At 44.2% G+C, this 19,645-nt stretch overlaps 1 protein-coding gene across 1 annotated transcript in view; it reads left to right on the top strand.

Moving 5' to 3' along the window:
• The first annotated feature begins 1,181 nt into the window (after positions 1-1,181).
• LOC144103477 (venom metalloproteinase BumaMPs1-like) overlaps positions 1,182-19,645 on the top strand; it is a 35,521-nt gene continuing 17,057 nt past the window's right edge. The window contains exons 1-9 of the mRNA XM_077636183.1: positions 1,182-1,289; positions 6,241-6,413; positions 9,419-9,511; positions 10,490-10,628; positions 13,596-13,756; positions 15,570-15,641; positions 15,719-15,846; positions 15,931-15,983; positions 17,952-18,060. Of these exons, the coding sequence (XP_077492309.1) occupies positions 1,241-1,289; positions 6,241-6,413; positions 9,419-9,511; positions 10,490-10,628; positions 13,596-13,756; positions 15,570-15,641; positions 15,719-15,846; positions 15,931-15,983; positions 17,952-18,060 (977 nt within the window). The 5' untranslated portion in view covers positions 1,182-1,240. The remainder of the gene's footprint in view (positions 1,290-6,240; positions 6,414-9,418; positions 9,512-10,489; positions 10,629-13,595; positions 13,757-15,569; positions 15,642-15,718; positions 15,847-15,930; positions 15,984-17,951; positions 18,061-19,645) is intronic.

The following is a 19,645-nucleotide window of genomic DNA, read 5'->3' as shown; positions in this document are numbered from 1 at the left end:
ATGCCACATTTCACTCTAACAATCAATATATCCGCAGATCACCCGACGGCAGTCTTGTATTTTTTTTCTATTCACGTTTTTGCTATCGTCAAAAGCGTCCCCGTTTGGTTTTTTATGGTAGTCTTAACTGTAGGATGAGATCGATGGAGACACTTTAAAAGAAAGATTTTGCTACATACCACAATAATGAACCATTACCTTCAATATTTCTACAACAGTGTCTTACAAGTTTATAATTTTCAAAATTTTTGCTCGAAAAAGCTGGAAGTAGTATTTGATAATGATAATGATTTAGCTTGAATGGCGCGGTGGCAGCAGTGGCCAAAAGGTAACGTGACACAAGGTATTGTAGTGTAGTCATGGTGGAACAGGCACCCATTTTCACAGCATTTCACCCCAACGACATCGAGCCCCAGACAATAGGAAGCTTGAACCCATTAAAGACCGATGGGTGCCTGGTGGCATTGGAGGTTTGAACTCCGCACTTCCCGCATACGTGGCGCATGTTCGAACGACCAGGCCACTGCTGTGGTGTACTGTTGCTATGCTTGTGAGGACACGAGGACAAGAGGATGTGATTACGTGGCCTTAGATGCACGATTCAAAAACTATCTCAATGTACGCCGTGAACAAGACTACGAGCCAGCGGTCAGCAATCTTTTTTCTATGTGGTACAAGATATTTTATAACTAAGGTTTAAATGAAATTTTCATTCGTCGTATGTGCCGTCAGTAAAGGGGTTGTTGACGCAGCGCCTATAGGCGTTGAATGACCTTCACTGGGCAAGGCGACGTTCGATCAAACAAATAATTTAATATTTATTTTAAGGGGAGCCCCCTACTCAATAGACGTATTTTGTGGCCTTCGAAGTGTAAGGTCGTAGAAAGAAGTCGTCCGGCCAAAGCGTTGCCGACAAGAAAGGTCTCACCAGTTCGTCGGCTTGTGCGCTGCACTGGAAAAGAGTTCGCTGGAAAAAAAAGGTGAATATCAGCGTGCTCTTAGGCGCAGTTTTGCTGTTTTTCTTGGACATTGACGTCAACTGTGTACGCAAAAACAAGGCAGTTGCGTGACCTACAATATTCACCTAACAAAACTTGTCACTTCAAGGCGGTGCGACCTTGTCTGATTATAAATGTCATACAATGTATTCAGATATGTAACACCAGGAAGGTGGCTTGCAACTGCTTATAAGTAGCCCAGTAGGGCAGAACATCTCGCCGAGGCCGCCGTTTTTGAGAGCATGAGAATGAGAGCCTTGTTCATACTGCTAGTGGCTGCGGCCGCTCAAGGTAAGTGCAAAAACCCAATTGTGTGTCTTCATCCCTATTTTCTTTCCGGCCTCGCATGCTTCTTGCCGTTAGATTGCCGTCATGGGAGTCATATATTGCAACCAAAACTATCAGCTGGCTTGCCTGTGGGCGAAAAACAACAAAGGCGCAACTTATATCAGGGTTTACCTGAAGCTATTACCAGGTGTTTCAGCTAAGATGATTTGGAATTGGAAAAAAATGGCTTTTTGAGTTAGAAGGATCCTTCTGTAGTAATATATTTTCAGTGGTGTTGCTCATCAGAATACAACTAAAACGTGCTAACTACTAGGCTGGTCACCTAATATTGAGCCGGGAACGTTTGAACTATTACTTATAATATCTTATTCAGTGCGAACAGCGTTAGCCCACCGCAATATCCATATTAGCTCTTAGAATAACGAAAAAGCTCTTAGCCTAGGCGCTGCGGCCCAACAAATTTTGGATATTTCGACCAGTTACGTACACTGGAGGGGTTGCTTGGCCTGCAAGCTTCTCGATAGCGCATGTATTTTGGTGCAATGTAGCCAAAATTTTTTGGGCCACAGCGTCGAGGGTAACTGTGCTTTCAAATTCTAAAAAAGTTAAATGGATGCAACCTACGGTGGGCTACATGCCTTTCAGGTAAAAAAGACAATAAAAGTAACAGTTAAAAAAGTTAACTACACAATATTAGTTAACCAACCTTCTGTTAGCATGTTTCTGCTGCATTCTGGTGCGCCACACCACTGACAATGCTATACCGAAAAAGCGTTCTTCAGATGTCTATAAGCATATTTTTAAATATTTCAGAACATTTTAGGGGAAACACCCGGCATACCTTACCCATCCTGTGCCAGCTGAGGACATATTATCGTCCACCATTTTTAATCTTATCCCCCCACCTCACTCTCTTTATTCTCTGGCTATGCCTGCTTGGAGGGATACAGAAAACCTTTTCCTTAAATGGACGTAAGACTGATGATGGTCATGACTGTTTTTATGCCGGCTTAGGTGGCAACTTTGTTGAAATGACCACTGATCCCATCAAGAATGTGGTGCCACCTTTTGCTTCAGCCCCATATTGTTAGTCGGTGGGTGGTGGTGGTGTGAATGCGGCATTAGCTATGTAGTGAGCTTTCGGATATTGTTCCGTCTGTATCACTGACTTGAACGATTGTGTCTTCATCCACTGTAAATAGGGCCAGTGTCCTCTAAAACTGAAAAACAGCGATTGTGACACTGATCACGGCTCATTTCGGGAGCTCTCAGAGTACACGATGCGAGAGACGGCATCCAGTGAATCGTTCAATACCCTCAGGTTGTCCAGGAGTGTTTCACGCTTGGCACAAAAACGCGGGCACGCTAAAATGAAAAGCTTCACATCACTCCCAACATCATAGTTTCCACATAAAGGGGAGGAGGCGCGGTGAATGTTGTGCATCCATACCGGCGAATAGGCAGAGTTCGTGCGCAGGCGACACAAGAGAGCAGATCTGTCTCGCGACAAGCTTCGTGCAACGCAAAGTAGGTGAAAATGCATTCCAAGTGCAGTAAACTGATGCATCGCTCACTGCCTCGCGTAGTTGTTCTTTGGGACAGCCACTGAAGATGGACAAGACCGAGAATCTTGGACAAGACGGTCTGTTGCCGTCTTACAAGCGACTGCAACGTGCGATCGTAGTCCACAAATGCAAACTGCAAATCTTTTGACCCGCAGCTTCCTGAGTGAGGTCAAAGACCAGAGAGAAATGTTATCAACGGAAGTCCCTCTTGGCAGGCGCTGCAGTGCAGACTTGGTGTCAGACAGAATGACTACTCTCTGTCGTTTGAAAAAAAAAAAACATTTCCGCGACGTTGCAACGGCCGATGATTCAGTCGAAGTTGATGAAACTGCCCTTTGAAGGCGCCTAGCACCAGATATGTCAAGGTGCGGGAGTACAAGTAAGGCTGCGCATGGGTGCTCATGCCTGCTCACAGAGCAATGAGTGCAAACTTCCAGGTCGACCCCGCAGGCGCTGTTTAAGCGTCCAGCAACTGAAGCTGTTAGTCGTTCTCCACGAGTGCCTTAAAAATTTATAGCATACTGATATCGGGCTGACGTCATCGTTTACTAGGTTACTGGAAGCCTGACTTTTGGGTTAACTGAGGAAATTATTCGAAGACATTTCAGCATGGCGCCCTTCCCGTAAAAAGCTATCCGTAACATAAAAAAGGAAGACGACAGTGGCAAATGCATCAGCATTGATTGCAAACAGAAAAACGCAGGAATTTCAAGAATTTCTATGCTGTTAGACGCAGTATGCACAATAAAATAACCATGTTGAGGTGCTGCATGCACCATTTCAATGTGGGTAATAATCCGTATTCCGGCATAAAAAAACGTACAGAGTAAAGTTTATCTAACAGCTCGCTCAGGGATTTCCACATCAGCCGTCAAATCACCCTTCCTGTTCTGGCTATACCAAAGTCAGTACCCTAGCCAGCCCTATGAGCCCTGACACCTTCGCCCATCGCACCTGGTTCACGAATGGACTAAGGTTAAATACTTATAAAAGCACTGCAATGTCGTAGCAGATGTAGTTCGCGTCCTGCGTAGCTCCACGTTGCCTTGAGAGCTCTTTGATCGCATAAGTTGAGAAACTACGCCTCGAAATGTGACTTGTTCTAAAGGCCCGCTTGCTGAGGTTCACAGAAGGCGCCCGATCTGAAAGTCATCAAATAAAAGTTGGAGCCTTTCCTCGCCATTATATTCCAAAGAGCTCAACTTGGTTTTGCTTGTGCTAGCTCTTAGTTTTTCTCTAGGTCTGGAATGTGCCTGTCCATTTTGTAGCTTCGTCTGTTTAGTTTATTTTGTTACCAGGCACTAATGTGTATATCAACAATCTCAGCATTTCTAACTTGAGACACTACGCAATTAACAGAGATGTCGCGACACTTTGCTAACCTCCAAGTTATTGTCCAAACAGGGTGCAAGCATTTAATGCATTAGCCATTTGGAAATTTTTGCAAATGGGAAGATCAGAGGCCTGTGTCTGAAACTACTGCCTTCCCGCGCAGCAATTCTTTTTTTTTTTTAAGTTGGCTTCGCTTGGTTGCGCCCGTCTCGCAGCTCGTCTCCCGGCCGTAATAGCGCTAAAAGAGATATCCTAAACGTTTGCACACCGCAAATGGCAGCGCATGAAAAGTCGTCTTCATCCTAGGCATTGAAATAGTGACGTTAAGTTGTTAAAGGCATTATGCAACATTGGGGTATCAGTAGTTTTGCCGTAAACCTAACAGTTTTCAATAGCTGCGTTCACTTAGTGAATTGTGATGCTTATCCCATACATATTTCACAGTTCAGATGTTATTTTCGTAAAGATAACTAAGGCTGCAGGCACTCCAGCTCTTGAAACACTTTGCACGTACAAGTTTAATACATTGCTCTTTACAAGTTGGCGAACTCAGAATTTATGATTAGCATGGTTTGTGAACCTATGTTCTAAGCTTTTTTAGAGGCTGTGCGGTGAAATGCTTAAACCTGATGCACAAGAGAAGAATACGTGAATTATTAGGCAGCAATATCGAATATACGTTTAAAATTTAGTGGTCGCGGCTACGTTAAAATGAGTGAAACATTAAAAATACACGCAAATATTAAAGATTTTATGATTTACTAAGCAATGAATTAATGTATATTCGTTAGAAAATTAACTATATCTTGGGGTAACGCTAGCCAGAGTAAGACCCACTTAAATCTTAAGGCTTCAGGTTGTTTCAGTGCATTGAATTCGAAGCACTGTGAACGCCTGTGAGGAATTATTAAATAAAAATTCGATAAGTATATATGCTGAAGACAGTGTCAAAACATGTCCTATCATGGCCTCGTCAAGGGAAATAATATCGATACAGCGCCCAGTATAACCTATTTAAACCCAGACTTGCTCGCGAGCTACAGAGGAGAGGCCCTTTAAATACTATACATTATAACACACACAAAAAAAGACACATCGCTGCTCAAGCTCCAGCTTGTCAAAAATGATGCACTGAGTAAGGCCGGTTGTACAGCCTTCGCACGTGGACGAAACAGGTGATGGATGAGTTATTACGTTACCAGACGACGTCACGGCATTATATGACAAAAAAGTAAATTTTCGCACTCACGTCAGAAGAGAACTTAGAAGATGAATATTGCGCGAATTGCGAAGCTGCGGCTCCCGAACGTGACATTAAGGAAAACAGACACTCCTTTTGAGGCACCCCTCACTGCGCTGTTGCAAAAAAAGCCAACTCTTTTCGAAACTATATTTAAGCTTTTGCGTCGTGGTAAATTACTGATGAATATTTAGACTGCTCAAAAAGCAACTTAAAATTTTGAATATCAAGGGGGGAGAGGGAAAAAAAGAAAACCGAAAAGTGAAGCCTCTATATTCACGTTACAAATTTCTATTAACCGCAATCAGAACCCACAAACACGTAAGAAAACCACTTTCTTGTTGCAGTCAGTTGTAATTTATTATATAATTTACAATTCTGCTCGCACAACTTTAACTTTCGTGAACGCATAGTGTGTTAGAAGCACTTTCATTAATATCTTGTCTTCCGCTGGAGCGAAACTGAAGGAGCCGCCGCGGTGGCTGAGTGGTTACGGCGCTCGGCTGCCGGCCCGAAATACGCGGGTTCGATCCCGGCCGCGGCGGTCGAATTTCGATGGAGGCGAAATTCTAGAGGCCCGTGTACTGTGCGATGTCAGTGCACGTTAAAGAACCCCAGGTGGTCGAAATTTCCGGAGCCCTTCACTACGGCGTCTCTCATAGCCGAGTCGCTTTAGGACGTTAAACCCCAGAAACCAAACCAAACCGAATCTGAAGGTATTTCTAATGCATCTGTAAACTAAATTGCCAATTTCAGGCGCTAAACGTAAAGTGCTCCGATCTCGAGGGTATAGGCCACTTTCGAAACTCTATTACAGGCCTTCAGCAACCGAGACTAGTCTATCCCCGCCTTCTCGAGGAACGTTCGGCCGACGGCAGGCTGGTCCTGCACTTACACGATGAGCTGACGCTCAACTTGGAAGGAGCATCTGTGGCTGCACCCAGAATGCGGGTTCTTACGCAGGAAAACGGGCGCCCCACGACGCAGTTTGTGAGTATACAACATCATTATTTTCAAGGAAAAATAGTACAGTACCAGCAATCGCCGACTGTAGGCGATATGAAAGCATCGCGAATAGAATCAGCTGCTCGAGAGCTGGCAAAAAATTACAAAAACTACCCTCGAATTTGATTTTAAATTGGCTGCTACTCGTTTCAGAGCGAGCACACAACAGGCACACAATATTTTGCTAATACATTTTTTAACATGCTGTACTTTCAGCTTTTGTTCACACTATGTTTACTTATTTAAACACAAAAGCGTCAGGGTACTGTTCCACTGCACGATGAGGTGACACATGTCCAGGGCAATATAGTCGACTCGTATAGATTGCCTGTCTTTCCTTAAGGGCCATTTCATTGAAATACACTGATGGTTCAGCATTGCGGTCGCTTATAGTGAGCTAGATGATAAAGCGAAGTTCCCCAGCCTCCACGGTGACCGGCGGGGACGCGGTCACAGGCTTGGCTGCCGTGCGATCAACCTGTTCATACTGCCTGTTCCTCGAGCTCAATTCGTCATCATCAAGTTGAGAAATAGCAGCCCAGTAGCAGCCGCCACATTCATGATAATGCTGAAAGCGATGTCGTGGCTCTTTATGCCGTGTAGTGGTAGGGACATAGGCGCACCATAGGCGGAGCGTCGTGCTCTGAACGGTTTCTGATGTGCGTGCCTAGGGCAGCAAACCTACGGCGGGTAGGAATGAGGACGAACGCGCTTTCGGGAGGCAGCCAGAAAATGCGCCACACGCAAGATGCTCAAGTCCGCGCCAAAACAGTTCTGCTGCCATCAAGAATTTTTTGTGGTTCACCTAAAAAAACACATTTGTCACACAGCCAGAGTGGCGTGTTTATGGCATGTTGCGCTGGTCCGGTATATAAAGAAATAAAAATAAATTGCCTTTGGCCCTGCCACTAAGTAGAACTAGCTTAAAACAACTTCAACAATTGAGTCGGGCCGACGACAATAAGTAATGTTGAATTAAATAAGAAAAAAGAAATACAAAAGACAAAAGATATCACACCGTGGCCGAAACAACAGCCCAGGGAGCTGGCCGAGTGAGGAGGTGGTTTTGTTATGGATGGTATTTACTGCTTTCGTAATTGCCTGCATTAATATTATCATTCGATGTTTCTGTCGGCCGCTTGGACACTTTGCTGACTATCACGGTTTCCCAGCATTTTTAAGCGAGACCCTAAAGGTCCTGTAACACAGAAAACGAGGCGCCGTCGGCACTGACCGGAGCGAAAATTGGCTGTGGGTCAGCTCTGGTTAAACCTGGAGTGACGCGAGAGCTGGGCGTTTCGTCTTCATCTTCGTCCCTGGACGTGGTTTCACTATCGGCGGCTAGGCGCGCCTTACGAACCGCGTCGTTCTTACGCCGCTTATCGTGGCGTATCGCACGCTCCTCCTCCGTCTCTTCGGCTCGCCTCCTCCTCTTGGTTTCGTTCCAACGCCGAGTCCCGGCTTCTTTCAGAGACTCTCCTGCGCTCTCCATATTTGCCCCGGCGGCTCCGCCGAGCCGCCTACTTCTACAACTGCGACACCTCCACTCTCCCCCCACTCGATATGGCGCATGCGCACAGCTGTTGCAGCTCGGTTTCGCCGGCAGCAGCAGCTACTCCGCACCACGTGACCAACCGGATCAAGGCCACGGCGCCGCCACGGAGGTCAAGGGGTGCCACGCTGAAGGCTCGAAGAGCTGGCGTAGTGTAGATCTCGCTACGAAAATCCGTCAGCGAAGAATCAGCAGACTGATGGGGTGGCGTGGTAGTGCGGATCTACTGAGTGCTGCAGTGGCGCTATCTTGTGACGGCCGCCAGAACTAAGACGCACCGCGCAGCGTCGCTGCTCCAGAGCTGTAGCAGCGCCATTGAAGGCACCAATGCAGCGGAAGACGAGACTGAGCCGCTGCTCTCCGCCGTAGGCGCTCTCGCCGAACGCGCCCAGTCACCTTGACTGAACGAATTAGTTTTCTCTACTGACAGAACCGAAGTAAGTCGCGGCTGTATTTGCCGAGCATCCTCTCTGTTCTCCTCCAACTCTTTTCAGTAATGTTATTTCATGTTGTACATCTTCCTCTTATTCGTATTCTTTATTGCACCACCAAATAGTGATGCCCGCTTCATGTAAAAAGCAATCGTCATGCCTTTTAGGCGCAGCTTACGTTTCACCCGAGTTTTTCTTTGGTATCTGTTTTTATCGTGCTTCTGAATCCTCTCGTGAAGCTAAATGAATCCTCTATCACGTATAACGCCCGCTACTGATAGATGTGCTTAGTTATTGTGGACACTAATATCACAAGGCTGACCTTTCCAACTCCCGTATACATTCCTCTCCGGTCGCTGTTCCCTCTTGAGGGCATTTAATTTTTTCTACCAAGTTTCTTTCCCTCGTATTGGTATGTCTGAACAGGTGCATGTATTTCTGGCTCTATTTCCTATCCGTGTTTGCACATAAACGTGTGCCTTCTGCAGTTGGTGCGTTTGAACTAATGTATGATACCATCGATGAATTTTCTATTCTTCTTTGTATTACAGTTGTGACTGTTGCCGTTAGTGCAGTTATTCTGGGAAGTAAAATTCGTACAGCGTGTCGTACAACTCTTACTTTTTATGCCTTCAAATGTGTAACAAATATGTACGCTTACATTTCATGGAAGACATGCGAGAGCTGGCGAGCAGTACAGAGAAAAAAAAATTTCTACTTCTTCATGCAGTTTTTTCTATAGTTTTTGGGGATGGGGTTAAGCTTGTTCCTTCTTGCTTCGCAGTTGTATCTCATAAATTGAGTAACAGCAAAGAAATGGCCGCAATTGCAAAAGCGCAGTATGGACAAGATACCGAGGTTCATGGGCACCGCACCGAAAGTAATGCTATTTAATTTTTTTAAACTACGAGTAGAGTAACATTGACTTGTTTCAGCAGGCGCTATTAGTTTTGTTCCGTGCAACCGATTATGAGGAATATTCTCACACTGTTTCACAATGCTTTCAGTATGATGGAAATGAGATCAACCGCAATCTCTACCAGGACGCAGAGAAGATGGCGACGGTGTCCCTTGAAACCATTGGAAAAAGCGTTCAATTGGTAAGAAAGTACCTGCAGATGATATAAAAATCTAGGAAATTAATTCACTGGCGTGCAATTTTTAGTAGCATCTTTGTTTTTGTTCACTGAAAGCTGCGGATGCTCGTTGTACATTATATTGCTTACGATAGTAGAGTGACTGAAATGAAATGACATTGAACGGTATGGCTAGTGCTGCGGTACTGAGAGATTGGACTCATCCAGACCGTTTGTTTTATCCCGACCGTTATATCTTAAGGAACAGCGCAGAATATGGGCTCTCGGGTTTGTCCAACCCATCTCACAATAAATATATTCTCAATTTATCACGCGGCTCTTTCCAACCACGAGCCACTTGTGAAAATGTACACACGTTTTAAGAAATTCTGTGCGTCAGGACTAGCACTTCAAATGTTTTGCAGTATTGCTCAAAAAGTTTTGCTCAAATTTTTTCTGCGCAACAAAGTTCTCTCTCTCCCCGCCTGTCTACCTCCATTTTATAGAACGTAAAAACAGTGCATTACTGTGCGGCACACTGTGGTGGCATTAACGTGATAGAAATTTGTCGGCAAGGACGGAAAACTGCATGACAGGACAATATGACTTTGTACTTTGTCAACAAAGGCTTTGCCAAGGAACTGTATTTTTGAGTATTCTGATTTTTTTTATTTGGCGGAGCAGTACTGGCAGTAGCCGACGGTTTTTTGCATAAAACCTCGTTTCTTCAAAAGTTCCCAACAGGCACTCTGATTTCTGTGACCACATATCGCATGTTTGTAGCCGCTTCTACCTGCATTCGGTAATGCTGCTCCTTATATCTCGACCCACGGGCTATTAAACTACTTACAAAGTGTGTTGCTTTATCTGCCTAATTTTTATTTTATTATGCGGACTGTTTATGACCACTGTCTATGTTTTAGTTGACATTCCCCGCAGTATTGTTCGGAAAGCAACAAAAAAAACTTTCCACAATGCTTCTCTTGTTCTTTTTTTTTTCAGGAAGGTATTGTGGGGCCTAACCACAGGATTCAGCCTCTGCCAACAGCGGAACGCTCGGAATCGGGGCTGGTCCCGCATATGATACACGAGATTGAGCGCAATGAGATGAGGGACAAAGTTCTCACATTCACTGAAGGAAGTACGTGCATTTGTCATAACGCTTGCGGATGCAAGTTATTGGCCCCGTGGGTAAAAAATGCGTTGCGGCGTTTTCTTTTTCGATAGAGCTATGAACTCACCTCACGACTGCACAATAATTGGCCTAACAAAGTGACCGAAAGAATTTTAGTTGCCATAGTGTGTTCGTGCAGAGTATCCTGTGACAGGTTTGTTTCAGGAATTCGCATTTGCGGTAAAACTAAGTAGGATGTCGCCTATTGTAAGGGGCCTGTTTCCTGTGCGGAGTATAATTCAGAAAAGTGAATATATTAAGTGAGACAAACATTTATAGTATTTGCAATTCTTTAACACTGAAAACTAAACATTTCAACAGATTTGACTGTCTGGTTGGGTTCGAAGACTTATAATAACCTGCACATCTCCAACAAAAAATCTTTAAATTTAAACCCAACGTGTCGAAGCCGGCTCGGATCCTCCCCTTCCCCACGAATTTCGCATCACAGTTTTTGTTCCTTTGACCCCGTCTTCCCCCCCGTACTTAAAGACGCTAGCTACTGCCCCAGGCCACCCCTGATGAAAGAGCCGAGCCGGCATCGAAACGTTGGTATTCAAATTAAAGTTCTTTGCTGGGAGATGTGCAGTTTATTATAATGATTTAACATGAATGTAAACGTTCTAGCTGGCTAAGTCGTGTTCAATTTGTGTCATGTTTTTCGGCGAACGAAAACACAGCTAGGCTGGTGGAGGTTGCTGTGCAACTGCGGGCGAGTAGCTGCAAGCTGCGGTGAGCTAGCTTTGCTCCTACTTTTGACGGACGCGATGACTGCGCCCCACCTCGAACATGTTAGACCGTGAACCCTGGCGTACATTTGCCTAGAGATGAACCAGCTTTGACCCCAAGGAAAATTTGTGGTACTGAATATGACCCCGGGAACCAAGGCGTGTAACTTCTGAAAATCCTTCGTGCCATCGCCAAGCTGGTTTTGCTAGCACCTTTCTAATTGATTACAGAAATTAAGAAGGAATTGATGACGAGGATATTATATGGACTGCGTGATCGCTTACTGCAAGGAAATATTCGTGCTGCCACACCTGAGAGGACAGCAAAAAAAATGTTTTGGCGTCCTCTCAATTTGATCGGGAAAAGGGCCGATGGCAACAATAGATGCATTTTATTTTATGTTCTAGCTTATACAAGCTCGATTTTCTGCTAAAGTAGCATCGTTGAAATGAGAAGGCGTAATCAATGCATAAAAACGCAGTTGAGTAGTTTCATAACGGCCTGTTAAGGTCGACAACTGTCGTTGCCTACTTACTGCGAATGGCTGTGGTGGATTCAGGTTTGAATCTTTTGCCCATGATGCACTAGTGACTTTTCTTCTCAGTTATTCTATACGCAGTGAAGTGTTCACAGTAAATCTGAACTTGCCACTTTCTTGTTTATGTAGCAAAGGTAGCCAAAGTAAAAAAAATTCTCTAATAAGAAAGATACTATTTGTCACACATAAAGGGCACGATAAGCAGAAAAAAGCTTTTTGTTTGTACTGCATTTCGTTTCATACTTTCCATATATGCAAAATGGTGGTAGCGCGTTGTGCAGACATTTTTTGCGTTGTGTATTTGCACAAATTCGCAATTCAGTTGATAGAAATAAGCCTTTATTCCAGTTCCATTCAACGTGGCAAGGAAGCAACTATATAGAAGCAATGAAATAAAGAGGAAAAATTTTCACTTCAATAATGACGAAATATTTCGTTAAGGAAGCTGCACCATGGTTCTGATCCGGGCAGCCTGCAGGTCACGTTGTATGGTTTCAAATGGAGAATGACGAAGTAACGATTTGTTAACGAGCACTCTGATCCCTGAAAATGTGGAAAAAGCTGCGGATGTTAAGTCGGCTGAAAGTGCATGAGCCAGCATAACAAGCTTCTTATGCCTTGGCTACTAAAAAAATGCGCAGGATATCATACGACATAATGCGACAAATCTTCGCTTGCGGTATTCGGGGGACAGTCGTCAACGCACCTGTCTAGAGCTCTGGAGCGGCGCGGTCTGTTTTACGTTTATTGCGATTTACGCTTATAGGCGGGCCCCGTTACAGCTTTTAAGGACATGAGGAGTTAGACACGATCCACCGGAATGCGCACGTACGACGAGGCTATGTTTAGAGGCCTAGGCCACTCGTGCTTCTTAAGTGCGTCTTTGAATTTGACTGCACTGCCGGTGCTTCATTCCGCTGCTGAGTATCTTCTGGTTGATGGAGGAGGGTAATTGCGTGGAGGTACGTGGGTGGTCGGTGGGGTGCCAAAAGTGTGGAGGTGGGTTTGTTGTTCGGCGGATGCGGGGAGATGCGCCCTTTGGTGAGTACTCTGGAGAGAGCACCTTCCGGACACGGAGGTGCCATGATCTCCGGTCATCTACAGGAGCTGGAAGGTGGACGCTTCACATCACCCGCCCACACATCCACCTAGCATCCCCCCCCCCCAACACACACACGTGGAGGCGCAAATTTTTTATTATACCGCAAGAGGGCTAGAGTGCTCAGGCGATAATAAAAGAACAGGCATGATACCTGCAATAAAACTGCAATGAACCCACGTTACCATCACGCGACGTCGCCACGATGGTGCATGTTAAAGAAATGAGTGACAGTTAGAGGATTTCCCCTGATATTCGCCTTCTGTATCCACCGGTTAGCAGCCACAAAGTCGCTGAAACTGACCTGCTATGGCACATGGTCACATTATTGCGGATTAACATCTCTCAGCGGAAGACGTATCCTCAGTCGTGTTAAAACGATTGTGGTCATTCTTTGAATGAATGTAATTTGGGAGAAAATTCGTAACCGTCATTTAGCATTGTTAGAGCCTCGTACAAACTTAGTTATTCTAGATTTCGCTTATGGTAGAGTTCTTTTCTCGCACGTTTCCTTTCAGTGCTTGCTTTTGTGCGAGAAAAAAGCTGACAAATTTATTTTATTTTTCAGACCAGCTTAGCCACATTTCAGGAAGAGCAGATTGGAACAGGGCACCTATTCCTCCTACGGAAGTCACTGTCGAGGTCTTTATTGTTGCTGACAAGCCCCATCATCGTTACTTCAATACCACGAAAGACTTCATTGTATACCTTTGCGTTACGCTGAATTCGGTAAGTGTCACTATAAATAATGATGATCATGGTGAATTTTTGTGGCGCAAGGGCATCTGTGGCCAAAGAGCGAAATGGCACAACGCATTTTAGCCTACTCAAGATGGGGTCAAAGACCTACCTGGACCCACTAGACCCACTAGAAATGCTTTCTCCACTGCTAAAAGAGAACCATGGCCTCTGCAATCACGAGTTGCTGTTTTTATAGCCTCGATGTGTGCACTTGCATTCAAAATAAGTCTTGTTTGTCTTTGCTACCAGTATGGCAAGGATGGCGTGTATGAAAATATCGTATAAAAAGTAAGGTTTCGAACCATGAAGAGAATTGCCTCCATTTTCTTGGTATAAAAAGTTCTGCAACTGTAATGGCACTTTATCTTTCATGAGTATTATTCAGAGTTGATTTGTGTGTTAAGCGACTGCAACAGAGCTTCTTCGTGAGAAAGAAAAATAAGTTTTAGGGGTGGACAATATTGACAAGAGTTTAAATTGTGTAGGATGAAGGGACTGGCACAAAGGCATTCATTTTTTGTGCGCTATGTAAAATTAAACTGCCGTGCACGGCCAGGCTGGAATGAAGGTCGAACAGTGCCTCTGAACAAATAAAAATACTTAATCACTGTACTTTCAGCAGTAGTATGCCACCCACCTAATCCATGTTCAAGTGTTAACGGTCTACCGAAGTACACATCTATAAATCGGTTGTCAGGCGATATTTTGCTGCAAAGTAGGAACGTACGGCATATGAATCTTCCCTGTTCATTCGCGTCAAACTGTACAGGGCTTCTGTTGTAGGTGGAGGAATATGGTAGGAAAAGAGGTTTTCAGAATACGGCGCTACCGAAAACGGATTAATAAGCAGTCTCATTTCCAATTGTGCACACAATACACAATCTGAACACTGTCGACAACACAACTTCAGTTGGTTTCTACATGCAATGAACTCAAAAATATTGGCGGCACTTTTTGGAAATAAGTATAATTTTGCGTTGCGAGATCATATGTCTGCCGTGAGGCATTTAGGTGCTCTTGTCTCATTCGGCTAGTGCACTGAACATCATCCAAGCGCTATATTATGTAGCTAAATGCTGGTCGTTTCATGGTGTGTAAAAATATACACTCATAAATAAGCAGCAAGATATCCATCTTCATTAGCATTTAGAAGTTAAACTTCGATAGAAATTGAATCGTTTCTTTCAGATAGAAACAAAGAAATATTTAACTTGACTATAACTGGATGGTTCTCCAGATAGGTGTGTGCGGGTTCACTTGCCCTTCATTATGGAAAGCAGACTAAAAGCTTCTGGACTCAAAAGCTTTATACAGTTGTGTTGCAGAGGCACCCGGCAGTTATTTTCGTTTAAAGTAACATGAACTCTACCATTAAAAAACTGATTTGTAAAAGAAAGACGCCACAGCATGTTTTTTGACCTACTAAAAGAATTAAACTTGGCCCACTCTTTCATTTCACCTGTCAGTGAGTGAACAAAAAGAGTAAACCTGACACGAGATTTCCGCTCCACATCGACACTTGATATTGTTTCGCCACAGTCAATGTGCCACTGCTTTATTAGCAGATTTAACGTATTGTGCATGTTGCTTTCTTTAAGAAAAGACCAAGCATTTGGAGTGACTTGCACAGTAATTACTTAGTCTTACAGGTGTGATGTTGGATTTGTATTCACCATAAGTGTGCATACTCGTTAAAAGTGTTCAGGCAGATGTAGGTTTCACGGTGGACATTTTTTAAGTTCCGTAATTTTTGCTCTACTGCATTTTGACGTGTATTTCAATGTTACCTGTGCTCCTGCAGGCAAACCTAAGGTTTCAGGACATGACTCGACCGAGAGTGAAGCTCATACTGACAGGTGCTGAGAAGAATTTGGTACGAGCTTCAACATCGCTTTCGTCTTTATGGTGTTTTGTTGCCTCTTCGCTAAACTGCGTATGTATCTCATTTAGGATGAGTCATTTCTACGCGGGAACAGTAAATACACGCATGACTCCCAGACGCTGGGTGCCTTCAGAGTATACGCAACGTCCAAGAAATCGAGCTTTGGAACTCCTGACGTCGTGTTCTTCTTCACTGGGTAACTATCTTCTGCGCAGCGTATATAACAGATCGACTACTGTTTTAAAATAAGAAATAATGTGAATTTGCTATTTTGTTCCAGACGAGACGTAGTTACTGATCAAGATGATGGCTCAATAAGTACGAATGGCTTAGGTACGTCTATTATTGTGGACATTACACAATAGTGTGTTTGAAGCATGCAAACCTTGGGGAAAAATTAGCCATGAAAGATAAGGCTTGTTAAAGACCAGATTCGTGAGATGCAGGCTGAGTTTGCCCTGGGTGTTTCTGATTCGACGCGGTATATCTCATGTTGGAAAAGAATAGGTTAAATCGCGAAGTACTTTTATACTGACTGGGGACTGAAAAAGAACTAAGAAGCTTCATGAAAGTAGTGTTCTTGCGTTCTGCAAGAATGCGAAATTTTTTTCACTTAGAGTCTAAAGTTAGCTTACTGGAGGAGAAAAATTTCACACAGACCCTATTATGCGTTGGCATGCGCAGTAGTAGGTGTTCGGGCCTTTACCAGAGGTGATATCCCTACCGGTCTGGTAGCGTTACTTTCCGTCTGGCGACGTCACTTGCCTTGAGCCAATGAGGAAATTTTATGACCATCGATGCGCTTTTGTCTCATCGAGCTTCTTATGGTGTCGCATTGCAGAAAAAATTAACAATTCGAAAGAAACAGAGCAGAAATAGCTATACATATAAATGCTTCGAATCAAGCGTCCTATAGGAACTCTTTGTGAAGAGCTATGTTTTTCTCAGCAGTTTTACGTAATGGATGTATGCTTTCTTACGCCGAAAAAAACAAGCATTTAGAAAATGCTTTTAAACACCGTCCAGGTGGTCGTTTTTATGCTGAATTGCTGTTGTATATAGCTGGCGCACGAAAATGTGCCATATTGAATGTTAAGAAAATAATATGTTCAGCAAATCTTGAAAGGGCCTAAGCATTTTGTCGCAGATTGATCAGCGCAAAATTGTGCTAATTATTTTTATTTGCAAGTGCTGCTTGAACTCAAATAGTTCATAAGAATTATTCTCTAATTATTATGCGTTCGAACAGTTGACTTCTCTTTTTACTATTCATTATGTTGCTACACTGCACTGGTGTCTTTTAACGTTAGTTGACTTTGACTGAATGTGCACAGTGTCTTGTGACAGTTATAGTGTGCCTAAAGGGTACTCAGCGTGAGCTTCTGAGCTTCAGCACATTTTGGAGATCTGTGAACACCAGGGAAAAAAGTTAACAGCAGCAGAATGACTACACCTAACTGTGGCAAACTTTATCGCTCTCAACACAGCACTTGACAGTTATCACAAAGGTGCAAGAAGGTGCACGAAAGGTTGTGCCGCAAACAAATGACGTTATGTGCACCACTCCTTAGCCGAGCGTCACACAGTGGCAGATTTGTGCTAAGACAAATAGTGAACACAATTTACGCGCTTCGCTGCGTTGAACGCCCAACATTATGTACAATTCCGAACAAAACAAAACGAATCAACAGTAATATTGGGACAGCGAAAGAAGTTGTGCCAAGGAAAATAAGAAGGATGTTGTTAGGAGTCGGGATACAAGTTGTGCCAAGGAAAGTAAGAAGGGTGTTGTCAGGAGGCGGGAAACAAGTTGCGCCAAGGAAAATAAGAAGGATGTTGTTAGGAGGCGAGAAGCGAGGAGAAGGGCTGTGCAAACGAGGGCGTGTTAGCGACACCTTACCAGAAATAAAGAGGAAGTCGACATCGGCAATGCGTGTCATGCGAAGAAAAGGCAAGTGATCGTCCCTTAGGGTAATTAAGTGGATGCCTAGAAAAGACAAGCTTACCAGGTAGCGTGAGAGAACCAGGTGTAGTGATGACATTAGGAAGCTGGCGGAGATGGTGTACCCGTAGCTTGTGCTGGACAGGGTTAATAAGATATAATCAGGAGTGGCCTTTATCCTAAAGAGGATATTTTGAGGCTTCTGATGATGATGATGGGAGTATGCTAAGCATACAGAACGAGAACGTGTCAAGAGATATGGGACGCCAGTAAAGTTGCTCTTATTATTATTACATAGTAATGTCGCGAACCATGATCGAATAAACCTTTTGGGTATGCCACTTTTTCGTTTCGTCTAGGCATCGCCTATCTTGGAGGTGTCTGCACTGATAACTACGTTGGTCTTGGAGAAGATCGTCCTGGATTCTTTAACGGAATGTTCACATTCTCCCATGAAATGGGACATCTGTAAGACAATCCTTAACCACCACCTGTTTTCGCTTTCTTAGTGTTTATTGGCTTCAACGCCCCTAACCGACCCGGGCTAAGAGGGTCGCCGAAGTGGAGGGCTCCGAATGACTTGCCCAGTAGAGGTTCTTTCACGTGCACTGACACCGCACGACAAGCTGACCTTAAGCAGTTCGCCTCCATTGAAATGCGACCGGTGCGGCCGGGATCGAGCCGGCATCTTTAGGGTCAATAGCCGAGCACAATATCAACTAGGGAACTGCTGCGGCTTCTTTTTCAACGTGTTGACAATGTAGTGAAAGCTACAAAGTGTACACGGGAATTTTTTGCTCGCGAAGATGAGGACTTTTGCCATTTATTAACTTGTTTTCACTTCACAACTTTCATTCTTCTTACATTCAGTAAAATCCGCAAGTCTTGCTCAATTGTTTAAACTAAATACATGTTTCATCTGCCAGGCAACACTGTCTCGCTAGAGTACGAGCTTTGTTTACATAAGCAACAGGCCTGAACCAAACGAGCTCGGCCGACGGCATCGGTCGATCGGTAGCGCTGTCTAAGTATGCCATCGAAAACATAATTGGATCTAACAGTTAATGTATTTTATGCATTAAATAACCTAGTGGTTTACTTTAGGGCGCTTCACTCTTGAGCCCAAGGCTGCAGGAAACAAGATAAATATGAAAATAATCGATCCACGTAACACTGACGATAAACCAGACATGAGAGGTTATACTTTGCAGCAGAATTAACGCATATTGTTTCTCTTGATATCCTTACCAAACTTAATCAAAAATGTTTCAGGTAATTTGTTTAGTGCAAAATTTGTCAACTATTGAAAGGGTTTACATGGTTCCACGTCCCAAAGCGACCCAGGCTATTGTGACGCCGTAGTGCAGGGCTTCCGATAAAATCGGCCACTAGCGGCGCATTAACATGCACTAACACCGCACATTACAGGGGCTTCTAGCCTTTCGCATCCATCTAAATGCAACCGCCGTGGCCAGGATCGAAGCGGTGTATTTTGGGTCAGCAGCCGAGCACCGTAACCATTGAGCCACTGCGGCGAAGCCATCGAAAGGCCGACAGTGACATAAGCGGCGAATACTTTTTCACGCCGGCTCTTTTGCGAAACCGAGAACGCAACCAGACATTTCGCTTACATAGATATCGGCAACAATTTACATTACGGCGAATATAAGGATATGCGACCACGCCTGAGAGTTTGCTGCGACTCCATAGACCACAGTCGCTAGCCTCCGAGAGCGTACGTGTTTCTCCTGAAAGGTACTCAGCTTTTTTAAAGACTGTCCCACGCGACTTCGGCTCTACACTAATATTACAGTTATGTCCGGTTAGCGGGTACGCGCCACTACCGAGTTAGCGGTACTGAGCTTTTTGGTTTGGCATATCCTGGTCAGCGATGTATGGTATTAGCATGAAAAGCATTTCCAAAGTTTTCGGAACATGGAAGGTGCAGAAAAATGTGTACCGCTGCCCGAATCACTGGCTTTACAATAATGGGCACGACCAGAATACCACGAAGCGAAGTGCTGGGCGCACAGCTGAGTTTGTGCGTGGTTGA

Source organism: Amblyomma americanum, chromosome 9 (assembly GCF_052857255.1).
Source record: "Amblyomma americanum isolate KBUSLIRL-KWMA chromosome 9, ASM5285725v1, whole genome shotgun sequence".
Lineage (NCBI taxonomy): Eukaryota > Metazoa > Arthropoda > Arachnida > Ixodida > Ixodidae > Amblyomma > Amblyomma americanum.
Note: the sequence above shows the minus strand (reverse complement) of the source record. Positions and strands in the feature narration are given on the sequence as shown.